At 41.7% G+C, this 14,952-nt stretch overlaps 1 protein-coding gene across 2 annotated transcripts in view; it reads right to left on the minus strand.

Moving 5' to 3' along the window:
• The window catches only part of LOC110504813 (glutamine--fructose-6-phosphate aminotransferase [isomerizing] 2), a 31,852-nt gene extending 17,664 nt beyond the window's left edge, over positions 1 to 14,188 (minus strand). The window contains exons 1-6 of one of the 2 annotated variants that reach the window (XM_036969993.2): positions 13,917 to 14,188; positions 10,295 to 10,402; positions 9,020 to 9,124; positions 7,971 to 8,096; positions 5,931 to 5,989; positions 2,573 to 2,707 (exon numbers count right to left, since the gene is read on the minus strand). In XM_036969993.2, the coding sequence (XP_036825888.1) occupies positions 2,573 to 2,707; positions 5,931 to 5,989; positions 7,971 to 8,096; positions 9,020 to 9,124; positions 10,295 to 10,402; positions 13,917 to 13,923 (540 nt within the window). In that variant the 5' untranslated portion in view covers positions 13,924 to 14,188. The remainder of the gene's footprint in view (positions 1 to 2,572; positions 2,708 to 5,930; positions 5,990 to 7,970; positions 8,097 to 9,019; positions 9,125 to 10,294; positions 10,403 to 13,916) is intronic. The other variant, XM_036969994.2, reaches the window with a different exon arrangement.
• Positions 14,189 to 14,952: the final 764 nt, after the last annotated feature.

Raw genomic sequence — 14,952 nt, forward strand, 5'->3', positions numbered from 1 at the left:
AGAGGAGATGGGGCTGAGATGAGCCAGGGAGAGAGGAGATGGGGCTGAGATGAGCCAGGGAGAGTGGAGAGCAGAGGAGTGGGGAGTGAGTGGAGAGGACGGGGAAGAGAGAAAAGATTGAAAAGAGGGAGGGAGGAGGGTGGAGAGAGAAGGAGGAGGGATAGTAGAAGAAAGAGAGGGGAGGCAGTGGTCTTTAGACTGTAAAGGGTCTGCTCTGGTCTGGTTTCTATTAGCCCAAACCATGTGAAGCTGTAAGATACTCTTGATCCTCTGTGATCTTCTCAGAGCTTTTACAGGGAGCCAGTGAGAGAGGAGATGGGGCTGAGATGAGCCAGGGAGAGGGGAGATGGGGCTGAGATGAGCCAGGGAGAGATGGGGCTGAGATGAGCCAGGGAGAGAGGAGATGGGGCTGAGATGAGCCAGGGAGAGAGGAGATGGGGCTGAGATGAGCCAGAGAGAGAGGAGATGGGGCTGAGATGAGCCAGGGAGAGAGGAGATGGGGCTGAGATGAGCCAGGGAGAGGAGATGGGGCTGAGATGAGATGGGGCTGAGATGAGCCAGGGAGAGAGGAGATGGGGCTGAGATGAGCCAGAGAGAGAGGAGATGGGGCTGAGATGAGCCAGGGAGAGAGGAGATGGGGTTGAGATGAGCCAGGGAGAGGAGATGGGGCTGAGATGAGATGGGGCTGGGATGAGCCAGGGAGAGGGGAGATGGGGTTGAGATGAGCCAGGGAGAGGGGAGATGGGGCTGGGATGAGCCAGGGAGAGGGGAGATGGGGCTGGGATGAGCCAGGGAGAGGGGAGATGGGGCTGGGATGAGCCAGGGAGAGGGGAGATGGGGCTGGGATGAGCCAGGGAGAGGGGAGATGGGGCTGAGATGGGACGGTCTCCAATAAGACAAAACGGAACAACATTAAACACAAAAGAGTGTGTTTAGAACTGAGCGAGACAGAGAGAAAATGAGAGAAAATGACTGGACAATCTAGTAAGTGAAAAAGTGATTAAGTACGTTAGTCTGTCTCGCTCCTGGTCCCCAGATACAGATGTGATGTCACTAAAGATGTTGTTAGGGCGGTTGCAATGATGACTGTTTTGGTGATGATGTAACACTATTAATGGGACGGAAAGTGAAGTAACGTCATACTGGGCTCAATGGAGATAGATGGGGGGGGGGGGGGGGGGGGGGGGGGCAGATTTTAGGCTAGATTGGACTCAATGACACAGAGCTACGGGACAGGGGTATGGAATGATGACGTCATCGAGAGGAACTGGGAGATATTGTTGCTCTGTTGTTGTTAAAAACAAACCCATTTTACAATGCTGTTTAAGACCTGGCATTCATCATAGTGCAAGATGGAATCTGAGAGGGTTCTTGTTATTTTGTCAAGCAATTCATTTTTGTTTAGTAGCAGCAGCAGTAGTAATAGTAGTAGTAGCAGTAGTAGTATTAATAATAGTAATAGTAGTAGTGATAGTAGTAGTAGTAGCAGTAGTAATAGTAGTAGTGATAGTAGTAGTAGTAGCAGTAGTAATAGTAGTAGTGATAGTAGTAGTAGTAGTAGTAGTAGCAGTAGTAATAGTAGTGATAGAAGTAGTAGTAGCAGTAGTAGTAGCAGTAGCAGTAGTAATAATAGTAATAGTAGAAGTCAATGTAGTAATAGTAGTAGTAATAGTAGTAGTGATAGTAGTAGTAGTGATAGTAGTAGTAGAAGTCAATGTAGTAATAGTAATAATAGTAGTAGTAGTAGTGATAGTAGTAGTAGAAGTCAATGTAGTAATAGTAGTAGTAGTAATAATAGTAATAGTAGTAGTAATAGTAGTAGTAGAAGTCAATGTAGTAATAGTAGTAGTAGTAGTAGTAGTAGTAGTAGTAGCAGCAGTAGTAGTAGTAGTAATAATAGCAGTAGTAGTAGTAGTAATAATTGTAGCAGTAGTAGTAGTAGTAGTAGCAGTAGTAGTAGTAGTAGTAGTAGTAGTAGTAGTAGTAGTAATAGTATAGTAATAGTAGTAGTAGTAGTAGTAGTAGCAGTAGCAGCAGTAGTAGTAGTAGTAATAATTGTAGCAGTAGCAGCAGTAGTAGTAGCAGCAGTAGTAGTAGTAGTAGTAGTAGTAGTAGTAGTAGTAGTAATAGTAGTAGTAGTATTAGTAGCAGTAGTAGTAGTAGTAGTAGTAGTAGCAGCAGCAGCAGCAGTAGTAGTAGTAGTAGTAATAGTAGTAGTAGTAGTAGTAGTAATAGCAGTAGTAGTAGCAGAGTAATAATAGCAATAGTAGTAGTAATAGTAGTAGTAGTATTATTAGTAGTAGTAGTGGTATTAGTAGTAGTAGTAGTAGTATTAGTAGTAGTAGTAGTAGCAGAGTAATAATAGTAATAGTAGTAGTAGTATTAGTAGTAATAGTAGTAGTAGTAGCAGAGTAATGATAGTAATAGTAGTAGTAATAGTAGTAGCTGTAGCAGTAACAGTAGCACCAGTAGTAGTAGTAGTAGTAGAGTAGCAATAGTAATAGAAGTACATTACTTAGTAGCACCATAGTAATTACATATTAGAACAGTGTTGAGGTGTCCCAGTACTCACCAGCTGTTGAATGACCCTCTCCACCAGCGTAGAGAAGGACAAGTCTTCTCTCTCACGATTGTCGTAAACATATTTGATCAGTTTAGGGATGACCTCTGTGTCCGTCTCGGACTCAAACTCGTAGCCCTTGGAGTTCTTAAAGAGGGTGGGGATCAGAATGAATGTTACAAGCTTAATGAAGCAGCACTCCCAGATGTACCAGTAACTAGACTAACAACTCCTCTAGCATAACAACTCCTCTAGACTAACAACTCCTCTAGACTAACAACTCCTCTAGACTAACAACTCCTCTAGACTAACAACTCCTCTAGACTAACATCTCCTCTAGACTAACAACTCCTCTAGCATAACAACTCCTCTAGCATAACAACTCCTCTAGCATAACAACTCCTCTAGCATAACAACTCCTCTAGCATAACAACTCCTCTAGCATAACAACTCCTCTAGACTAACAACTCCTCTAGACTAACAACTCCTCTAGACTAACAACTACTCTAGACTAACAACTCCTCTAGACTAACAACTCCTCTAGACTAACAACTCCTCAAGCATAACAACTCCTCTAGACTAACAACTCCTCTAGACTAACAACTCCTCTAGACTAACAACTCCTCTAGACTAACAACTCCTCTAGCATAACAACTCCTCTAGCATAACAACTCCTCTAGCATAACAACTCCTCTAGACTAACAACTCCTCTAGCATAACAACTCCTCTAGCATAACAACTCCTCTAGCATAACAACTCCTCTAGACTAACAACTCCTCTAGCATAACAACTCCTCTAGCATAACCACTCCTCTAGACTAACAACTACTCTAGACTAACAACTCCTCTAGACTAACAACTCCTCTAGACTAACAACTCCTCTAGCATAACAACTCCTCTAGACTAACAACTCCTCTAGACTAACAACTCCTCTAGACTAACAACTCCTCTAGACTAACAACTCCTCTAGCATAACAACTCCTCTAGCATAACAACTCCTCTAGCATAACAACTCCTCTAGACTAACAACTCCTCTAGCATAACAACTCCTCTAGCATAACAACTCCTCTAGCATAACAACTCCTCTAGACTAACAACTCCTCTAGCATAACAACTCCTCTAGACTAACAACTCCTCTAGACTAACAACTCCTCTAGCATAACAACTCCTCTAGCATAACAACTCCTCTAGACTAACAACTCCTCTAGACTAACAACTCCTCTAGACTAACAACTCCTCTAGCAGAACAACTCCTCTAGACTAACAACTCCTGTAGACTAACAACACCTCTAGACTAACAACTCCTCTAGCATAACAACTCCTCTAGCATAACAACTCCTCTAGACTAACAACTCCTCTAGACTAACAACTCCTCTAGACTAACAACTCCTCTAGACTAACAACTCCTCTAGACTAACAAGTCCTCTAGCAGAACAACTCCTCTAGCATAACAACTCCTCTAGACTAACAACTCCTCTAGACTAACAACTCCTCTAGCATAACAACTCCTCTAGACTAACAACTCCTCTAGACTAACAACTCCTCTAGACTAACAACTCCTCTAGACTAACAACTCCTCTAGCAGAACAACTCCTCTAGCATAACAACTCCTCTAGACTAACAACTCCTCTAGACTAACAACTCCTCTAGCATAACAACTCCTCTAGCATAACAACTCCTCTAGACTAACAACTCCTCTAGACTAACAACTCCTCTAGACTAACAACTCCTCTAGCATAACAACTCCTCTAGACTAACAACTCCTCTAGACTAACAACTCCTCTAGACTAACAACTCCTCTAGACTAACAACTCCTCTTGCAGAACAACTCCTCTAGACTAACAACTCCTCTAGCAGAACAACTCCTCTAGACTAACAACTCCTCTAGACTAACAACTCCTCTAGACTAACAACTCCTCTAGACTAACAACTCCTCTAGACTAACAACTCATCTGTTGGAAAACCCAGCAGTATTGCAGTTCTTGACCCAAACCGGTGCACCTGGCACCATCTACCATACCCTGCTCAAAGGCACATAAATTGTTTGTCCTACCCATTCACCCTCTGAATGACACACATACACAATACATGTCTCAATTGTCTCAAGGCTTAAAAAGTATTCTTTAACCTCTTTCCTCCCCTTCATCTACACTGATTGAAGTGAATTTAACAAGTGACATCAATAAGGGATCATAGCTTTCACCCGGATTCACTTGGTCAGTCTGTCTTTGAAAGAGTTGTTTTGCATACTCAGTGTATTTTAGTACGTATTGAGACTTCATCTGCCACAAGAAACCAGTGAGACAGAACACAGTGACAAAATTCATTTGTACATACCTTATTGACTTATTGTTAGAGCATATCAACTGCTTTTGATAAATTAATTGCTAGTAATTACTGATAACATTGGTAATAGCTGAGATCTGGTCAAATGGGGGGGAAAACGGAGTGAAGAGTATCAGAGTATGTACTTGAAAAGGGTGTGGTTCAGAATTTGGCTTCTCCCTTTGTAGTTTACAGCATGTATAGTACAGTCATGACTAGGGCAGAAACAGGGCTACTTTCCCAGCAACTTTCGCTGGTGTATGTTTATTGTAAGTGTCATCAATAAGGGATCCTAGCTTTCACCTGGATTCACCTGGTCAGTCTATATCATGGAAAGAGTTCTTAATGTTTTTTTATACTCAGTGTAGTTGCAATGGTATAGGTATCAACATTATATACCACAATAATAAGGAGTGGCAACTAGTAATACCAGTAGCGGTAGCTATAAGTAACTATTCAGGATGGCCTGCTTGTGTGGCACTTGAAAGAGGTGTGGGTTAAAATGGAGGCGGGAGAGAGAGTTAGCCTGCTACAGCTGTAATCGGCAATCAACATAAATGTTCTATCACAGGGACCATATTATTTTTGGAGAGCCCAAGTGATTCTGAGTTCGGGCATATAAAGTTCATATTGAAAACAATTTCTTAGGTGCATACTTTTCGATTTTACAAACTCCCTTCCTTATATAAATCACTTGCGCTGCTCACGCTGTGAAGTCCACAATGTAGAGGGGAGCTGAACAAACGCTTTAGGGTTTTCTACACAGCCTATGTACGACTTCTGCCTAAAGTAAACATTGCCCATTGCCACTTTTTCAATGCCATTTCAATTCACTTGCATTTGTGTGGAATAGTGCAACAGTCAAAAAGCCCTACACAAAGGACCCAGGCCTAAGATTGTCAAAGGCAAAGCTTCGCATGACAGAAGGCTTGAAACCCTATGACACTTCTGATCATATCTCGGACCATAACCAAGGGTTTGACCCAAAACAGCCTTGATACTGAAATAGTGAAACTACAGAAATACATACTGGGGAGTGGACTTACCAGGTACTTCTTTAACTCTTTGTAGTTGGTGATGATGCCATTGTGGATGACAACAAACGCTGGGGAAAAGAGAGAGAGAATACAGTGAAGATATTGTACAAAATATGTGTAATATGATAATGTGTTCCTGAGGAAGGACATGGCTATGGTCAACTGAAGTAGAACCTGTCTGTCGGTCTGTCTGGACTCTGTCTGTCTGGACTCTGTCTGTCTGGACTCTGTCAGAGGCCAGACACCTCTGTGAGCTGTAACTGTAACTACACATTGACATCTCTGGACAATCGGTAAACAGAAAAAAAGCTCTCTCCCCTCCGTTCCAGAAATCTATGTGGCAGAGCCGTGGGTGGGTGTGTGTATGTATGTAAGTATGTAAGTATGTATGTATGTAAGTATGCATGTATGTATGTTCAGTTGCAAGAATACGTTTGTGAACCCTGGATTTCTGCATTGATTACTCATAAAAATGTGGTATGATCTTCGTCTAAGTCACAATAATAGACAGACACAATCTGACTAAACTAATAACACACAAACAGTTGTACTTGTCACATTTGTATTGAAGACTTTGAGTAATCCTTCACGTGCAGGATGGAAAAAGTAAGTGAACCTCTGTGTTAACGACTTCTCCTAAAGCTATTTGGAGTCAGGTGTTTCAATTAAGGAGATGAGATGAGTGGGTTGCAGATGAGTGGGTTGCATGTGTGGGTTGCACATGTGCCCTGCCCTTTAAACAAAGCCACACAAAACCTGGTTACTGACCAATCTGTTCTTCTCCAGAATGACTGGTTAGTTTGAACCATGCCTCGATCCCAACAACTTTCAAAGTACCTTAGAAGACACATTATAGAGATGCACAAATCTGGAAAAGGTTACATTAGCATTGCTAAAGACCTTGGTGTTCATCAATCCACAGTAAGACAAAATGTCTACAAATGGAGAAGATTCATGACTGTTGCTCCTCTCCCTAGGAGTGGGCGTCCAGCGAAGATCACTCCAAGAGCACAAAGGGCAATCCTGAAAGAGGTGAGAAAGAACCCAAGGGTAACAGCAAAAAACCTCCAGAAAACTATACAAACAACAATAGTCTGTGTTCATGTGTCCACTATCAGAAAAACACTGAACAACAATGGTGTTCATGGATGGACACCACCAAGGAAACCACTGCTGTCTAAAAAAAAACATTGCGGCACATCTCAAGTTTGCCCAAGACCACCTGGATGTTCCATAATGCTTCTGGGAAAATGTGCTGTGGACAGATTAGACAAAAGTTGAACTTTTTGGGAAAAATGCACAACGATGTGTGTGGAGGAAAAAGGGCACTGAACACCAACACTAAAAACTCATCCCAAGTGTGAAGCGTGGTGGAGGGAGCATCATGGTTTGTGGCTGCTTTGCTGCCTCAGGGCCTGGACGCCTTGCAATCATTGAGAGAACAATTAATTCAAAAGTGTATCAAGACATTTTACAGGAGAATGTCAGGGCAGATGACCTCAGGATTAAGAGAGGTTGGGTGATGCAACAAGACAATGACCCAAAGCACACAAGTAAATCAACTAAAGAATGACTGAAAGGAAGAACATTTGTGTTTTGGAATGGCCAAGTCAGAGTCCTGACCTTAACCATGCTGTGGCTTGACCTGAATCAAGACAACCCAGAAATATTGATGAACTGAAACAGATTTGTAGGGAGGAATATTTCAAAAATCTTCCTCCTCAATGTTGTGCAAGTCTTATAAGCAGCTACAGGAAATGTTTGGTGGAGGTTGTTTCTGCTAAAGTAGGATCTACAAGTTACTAAATTCAAGGGTTCACTTACTTTTTCCAGGCTGCACTATGAATGATTACTCAATGTCTTCAATGAAAATGTGAAAAGTACATCTGTTTGTGTGTTATTAGTTTAGTCAGATTGTATTTGTCTATTATTGTGACACATTTTATGAGTAATCAATGCAGAAATCCAGGTAATTCCAAAGGGTTCACAAACGTATTCTTGCAGCTGTATGTATGGCATGTGTGCGTATGTGTGTGTAGTGTGTGTTACCGTTGTTCTTGTCGGAGCGCTGGGGATGGCTGTTGAGGGCACTGGGTTCACCGTGTGTGGCCCAGCGTGTGTGAGCAATGCCAAAGTGTGTGTCCAACTCCACCTCCAGATCCATGCAGTCTTTCTCTGCTCACAAGACACATCAAATCAAATCAAATCAAATCAAATTTTATTTGTCACATACACATGGTTAGCAGATGTTAATGCGAGTGTAGCGAAATGCTTGTGCTTCTAGTTCCGACAATGCAGTAATAACAAGTAATCTAACTAACAATTCCAAAACTACTGTCTTGTACACAGTGTAAGGGGATAAAGAATATGTACATAAGGATATATGAATGAGTGATACCTGTCTAAGATCAATGCCATCAAGATCAATGCCATGAGCATGTCATTTTACATGTATGGCAATGTCTGCACAGTAACATGAAAGGGAGAATCATTACATCGGTCCATAAAGGTGCATTATAAAGCACTGTGATAAAGGGTGAAGCTGACAGAGGACTACGGAAGTGTAATTCAACCTTTTAGCATTACCTAACGTAGCAGGTGTAAAAGAAAGGCCTCTGAGACTAGAACCCCTTATATACTGGTCTTGACGAGAAGGGAAAAAAACTGTCGGGGGAGGTTCTCTTCTGCACTGTTCAACCAATCCAGTAAATGTGGAGGAGGAGTTAAGATGGAGTGTCGCCAGAGACAGTTACGTATGTACGTAGGTTTAGAAACTCTGTTGTGTCGTCTTGTCAACGTCGAAAAACGGAGGTCGCGTCACACGCCCTCTTTTCATTTCCCCTGAAAACCGGAACATCCGGTTGTTGGGGTCTCAGCAGAGGCTACCCTTACAGTAACCCTACACTGTCGGCTCTTTCATTAGACAGGTATTAGTTATGGCAAAGAAGGAGGGAAGTAAACTGGAAGGGTTCTGCGGCAGAAGGACAGAGGAGTTACCAAGAAGAGAGAGCGCTACAGACTATAGAATACTTCAACAACACATAATACTGACGCTGGACAACAGGAATGTGATGGATGCAGGTAGTCATGAGACCTACTGTAGAGCTCTTCATCCAGGGCCTTCACTTTGCCTTTCTTCTTGATGAGAACAATTTTGCTGTTGTCTTCTGTCGTTGTCTTCTTGTCACTGTCCACAGCGATGCCTGAAACCAGAGAGACAAGGCAAACTTATACCAATACCAACCTTAAGCCAATCATCATCAATGCAGGCTATATTAACTGGCTAGTAGGCTGCAGGGCCAGTCAATGAATCAGGTCAACTTTAACTGAGACAATAGTCATGACAATGTGAAAGCTTGTTTGAAAGACTTCAAATCCTAATCCAGTTGTTAATTTAGAGCAAAGAGCTGATTACTGTGGAACCCCTGTGGATATTAACCAGCTCACATAGAATGACAGGTAATGACTGTGTGTGTGTGTAGCATATGGGTTTTACCGGCCATGAAAGGGGCTGTGTTCCAGGATAAACAAACATGGGGGGGGGTTCATGCGTGTCTGTGTACTCTGGAATATGCCATTGGAGGAATGCCAAAGCAATAGTAAATACCAGTGAGGCAGATATCATTGGTGCACGGTGAGGCTCAGAACAGAACTAAAGGCTACAGATTCTCTCCTCACGAGGGCTCTCTACTACTACCTTCTCTGTTATAAGTTCAACTCATCAGACTTATCTGAGCGTTGCTGACCTATTCCCTGTCCCAAATCAACCCCTAGCTGTAGCTATGAACAGATAGTGGAAGTAATAAGGTATTAAAGCTAGATGGAGTGCCCACACCAGTTTCAGATGGAGCATGTAATCAGATGTCCACACCCCACCTCATTTTACCTGTCCTACCTGTGTGTCAACATAGCCCTGCTTCCTGGACCTAGATCTACAATGCACTCAGCAGGATGATCTATAACTGACAGGAACTGGGAGCTTTCAGCTGGCTTGTAAGTGATTAGATACCATACCTTCAGTATGACCACACAGAGCATGTACAAATACTGTCTAACCGGCCTGAATCACACAGGGCAGAAATCAGTAGTCCTTAGGGTTTTATGATGTAATAGTGCTTTACTATGAGTTGAGTTGTGCTATAAGCCTTGAACTGTCTGTACAGTTACACAGTAAGTCTGGATACATTAATAGTGTGTGTGTGTGTGTGTGTGTGTGTGTGTGTGTGTGTGTGTGTGTGTGTGTGTTCAGGGTGATACCCAAGCCGACAAGGTGAAAGATTTAGGGGTGCTGTACTACTATGGCTGAGCCTGTAAAACAACACATTTCACTGCAAAAATGTAACTGCGAAAATAAAACATATTCATTTATTTACCTGCTGAATCATAGCCTCTGTACTCCAGCCTTCGCAGTCCCTTCACCAGCGTCTCAAATATCTCCTTTCTGGTGCGAGGCACACAGTAATTCAGGTAGGCAAAGATCCCTACAGTGAGAGAGAGAGAGAGAGAGAGAGAGAGAGAGAGAGAGAGAGAGAGAGAGAGAGAGAGAGAAAAAGATAGCAAGAGATACAGAGACAGAGGCAGAGGCATAGAGACATAGAGACATATAGACATCGAGACAGAGACATAGAGCCATCGAGACAGAGACATAGAGACAGAGACATAGAGATAGAGACATAGAGATAGAGACATGGAGATAGAGACATGGAGATAGAGACGTATAGACATCGAGACAGAGACATAGAGACAGAGACATAGAGATAGAGACATAGAGATAGAGACATGGAGATAGAGATAGAGACATAGAGACATGGAGATAGAGACGTATAGACATCGAGACAGAGACATTTAGACATTGAGACAGAGACATATAGACATCGAGACAGAGACATATTGACATCGAGACAGAGACATAGAGACATAGAGATAGAGACATAGAGATAGAGACATGGAGAAGAGACATGGAGATGGAGATACAGTCATATATATAGAGACATAAAGATAGAGACAGAGAGAGAGATATAGAGATAGAGACAGAGACAGAGACAAATACAGAGACATAGAGACAGAAACATAAAAATAGAGACAAAGATAGAGACATAGACATAGACATAGAGACAGAGACATAGAGACATCGAGACAGAGACATAGAGACAGAGACATGGAGATAGAGACATACAGACATAGATATAGAGATAGAGACATAAAGATAGAGGCATAGAGATAGAGACATAGAGACAGAGACATAAATAAAGAGACAGAGACAGAAACATAGTGACATAGACATAAAAATAGAGACATAAAGATAGAGACATAGAGACAGAGATATAGAGACAGAGACATAGAGACAGGACAGAGACAGAGACATAAAGATAGAGAAATAGAGACATAAAGATAGAGAAATAGAGACATAAAGATAGAGACAAAGACATAGAGACAGAGACATAGAGACAGAGACATAGAGACATGGAGATAGAGACATACAGCCATAGATATAGAGATAGAGACATAAAGATAGAGACAGAGACATAGAGATATAGAGATAGAGAAATAGAGACAGAGATATAAAGCCAGATAAAGATAGAGACATAGAGACAGAGACATATAGACAGAGACATAAAGATAGAGACAGAGACAAAAATATAGACATAGAGACAGAGACATAGAGACATAGACACATAAAGATAGAGACATGGAGATAGAGACAGAGACATAGACACAAAGATAGAGACATAGAGACAGAGACATAGAGACGTAAAGATAGAGACATAGAGATAGAGACAGAGATAGAAACATAGACACATAAAGATAGAGACAGAGATAGAAACATAGAGACATAAAGATAGAGACAGAGACAGCGAGATAGAGGCATAGAGACATAGATCAGCTCTGTGGTCTTTTCACTGCTTTTTTGACCCTCCCTTTCCTTCTTCAATCTTCATATTCAACAGTGTGTAGTTATAATGTAGATTGTACATTCAATACTGGGTTGTTGAGTTAGGGATAGGGGCTGCCATTTCCCATAGTCGTGTTAGCACAGGGGGTAAATCCTATTCTGTTGCTATGGTGCAGCAAACAGTTCAAATCAAATCAAATCAGTTGATGAGATGAGTCCTGTACTATACATATTTTACAGTGTATTCATTCAAATATAGAATAAAACTCTCAGCAAAGTAGTGTAAGAATTTGAGAGCAGAGACGGATAAAGTGTCACTCAGTAACCCAACAGTTGTTTGATGTATTTCACAATCCTCTCTTCCTGTGTTTGGAAAAATCCTCCTCTATAATATACTGTAAACATGGAAGCAGTGGCCTATGCAGATGGGTTACTGACATGGCCAACTGGGACAAATTAGTGAAATTAAATCATAATATTTATATATATACATTTTTTTTAAAGTGTATATCAATGAATTAGTCTCTATCCAACTGGGGATATAATGGTAGCATTTACAGAATAGTTGCTGCTGTCTGAATATTTTATTGTGGTTCCTTAATTATTTGTTATATTTATATATTTTTTAAATTAAACTGCAATGTTGATTAAGGGCTTGTAAGTAAGCATTTCACTGTATCCGGAGCACCTCAAAGGGGATCCGTGATGTGCGAAATTAAACTTCCCAGTCTGCGCGCTGTGCAATGGAGGGAGGTTGGTTTAAGGTGGCCATTGAGTGGAGCGCAATGTTCGCCTCAACCAAGTACACGCTTAGAAAAAAGGGTTCCAAAAGGGTTCTTCTGCTGTCCACATAGGAGAAGCCTTTCTGGTTCCAGGTAGAACCATTTTTGGTTTCAGGTGGAACGTGGAACCTTTCTGTGGAAAGGGTTCTCCATGTAACCCAAAATAGTTCTACCTGGAACAAAACAGGGATAATTATTCAAAGGGTTCTCCTATGGGGACAGCCGATGAAACATTTTAGGTTCTAGATAGCATTTTTTTGAGTGGCTGAGAAAAGCAAACTGGCCGACATAGATATAGTGTCTGTTGTAACGCATTGCTTAGATTTCTCACCTAGGGGCAAAATAGTTACTATTAAACTAAAAGTATTTAATAGTATTTATAAACTTGTTCATTCAAGCCCTGAATGGTGATTGGCTGACAGCCGTGGCATATCAGATCATATATCACGTGTATGACAAAACATGCATTTTTACTGCTCTAATTACGTTGGTAACCAGTTTATAATAGCAATAAGGCACCTCGGGGTTTGTTTGTTATATACGGCCAATATACCACCGCTAAGGGCTGTACCCAGGTACTCCGAGATGCGTCATACATAAGAACAGCCCTCAGCCGTGGTATATTGGTCATATACAACATTCCTTATTGCTTAAACAATCCTACATTTTCATGATAATGCATAATCATATTTCAGCAACATAAATGTGCGTAGGCCTAGAATCCAACGACTCTGGTGACACCTACATCTTTAAGCATAGGCTACGTTTCGTTTTACCAAATGTTGGACATTTGAAAATGAAGCTCCATGGGGCGATAATATCACATTGATGTGTATCATCAGAACCTGCTCACAATACAATGCTGAGCTGTCATTGACAGGCCTACCCCGAGGAGGTAAATTGACACGTAGCAACTCAACGTCCTGTTCAGGATGCATGGAAGAGGGATGTTATCTACGGCGGGAGGATCAGTGTCCCACCAATATATTGTACTGAGGACCGCAGCTGAACTCTACATTTAATCGAGGTTTATATTTAGATATAAAAAGTGCCTGCACTGACATGTAAATTGCCTACAAGGATGGCACTTCATTCAGCATTCAGTGACGCACATACACAAACTGTCTGAACGGACTGGTTTAAAATAGCCTACAATAACAACATACATAATAATTGTCAGATTCCAATAATAGTAATAGCCTAAACTAAACTAACCTACCGTCATGTTTTTGCATAATGCGTAAACTGTCTCCTGATTAGGCACTCCAGATTGCCAGTTCCATGATGCACAGTAAAAGATGTAGCTCTATTTGACCTTACCACACATGGTTCTGATTGTCTTGTCCAAATCGATACTGTTCAAGGCGATGGCCGGATCGTGGTAGTTTACGCCGTTACTACCGTCAGTAGTTCCTGAGTAGAATCCAAATGAAACTGTGTAAAACTTCTCACTCCCAGCACTTATTTAAAGCCAGTTTCCGCGAGCGCGGGCTCCACCCCCGGCCTCGTCTCCAAGGCAACTAGGGTAACCACCCTTTCACTGTAACATACAACCAACTTTATACTGCAATGTGGACTACTTCCTAGAACTCAAGTTTTACTGTAATCCAGTCCTTACATATTCCAGAGACTTCCCATCATGCTATAATTGAGACATCATGTGCAAGGAACTGAACTAATACCTGACACTTTGCATCATCAAAAAGAACCCAAGGCATTCTTAAACTTCCATGGAGGTAAAGCTTCCTTTTCTATTTTCTATCATCAGTTATGGTTATGAAGAACCCGGGAATGTAACTTGTGATGAGTTATGAAAGGAATGTTATATGGAAAGTCTGTTAACATCCTCATCATCATCATCCTCCTCCTCATCCTCATTATCTTCCTCTTCCCCCTCATCATCATCATCAATATTATTAGATGTTCTTGCATATAGGCTGGTCTAGTTGTTGTGGTCACTTTGTTTGGCGACTCTAGCAGTCTGGACTTACCACCTGGCAGTCAAACCTGGGTTGTACACCTTAAGACCATGCTATTCCACAGAGATGAAGCTTGGGCTCGGGTCTTCAGGTCTCACACAAGATCCCTCATCATGCAAGCATAGTTCACTGAACGACTTCCGCTCCACTTGCACGCAGAGCTACAGATAGTAAGAGCAACTAGGTCAAGCATGTTCAATCTTTCCTGCCAATGGAGTCTATAGTTCAGTCCAGTCTTTATCAAACTATTACTGTGAGTGGGGCAGTGATATCGTCCCAATCCCTGTAATTTTACAATCATGACATGGAGGTTTATAACTTTGTAGGGTTGGCCAAGGGAGGACCTTGAGAGTAATTACTCACAATCATTTAGCAAC

The sequence above is a fragment of the Oncorhynchus mykiss genome, chromosome 25, assembly GCF_057628025.1.
Source record: "Oncorhynchus mykiss isolate SJ-2025 chromosome 25, ASM5762802v1, whole genome shotgun sequence".
In the NCBI taxonomy this organism is placed as follows: Eukaryota; Metazoa; Chordata; class Actinopteri; order Salmoniformes; family Salmonidae; genus Oncorhynchus; species Oncorhynchus mykiss.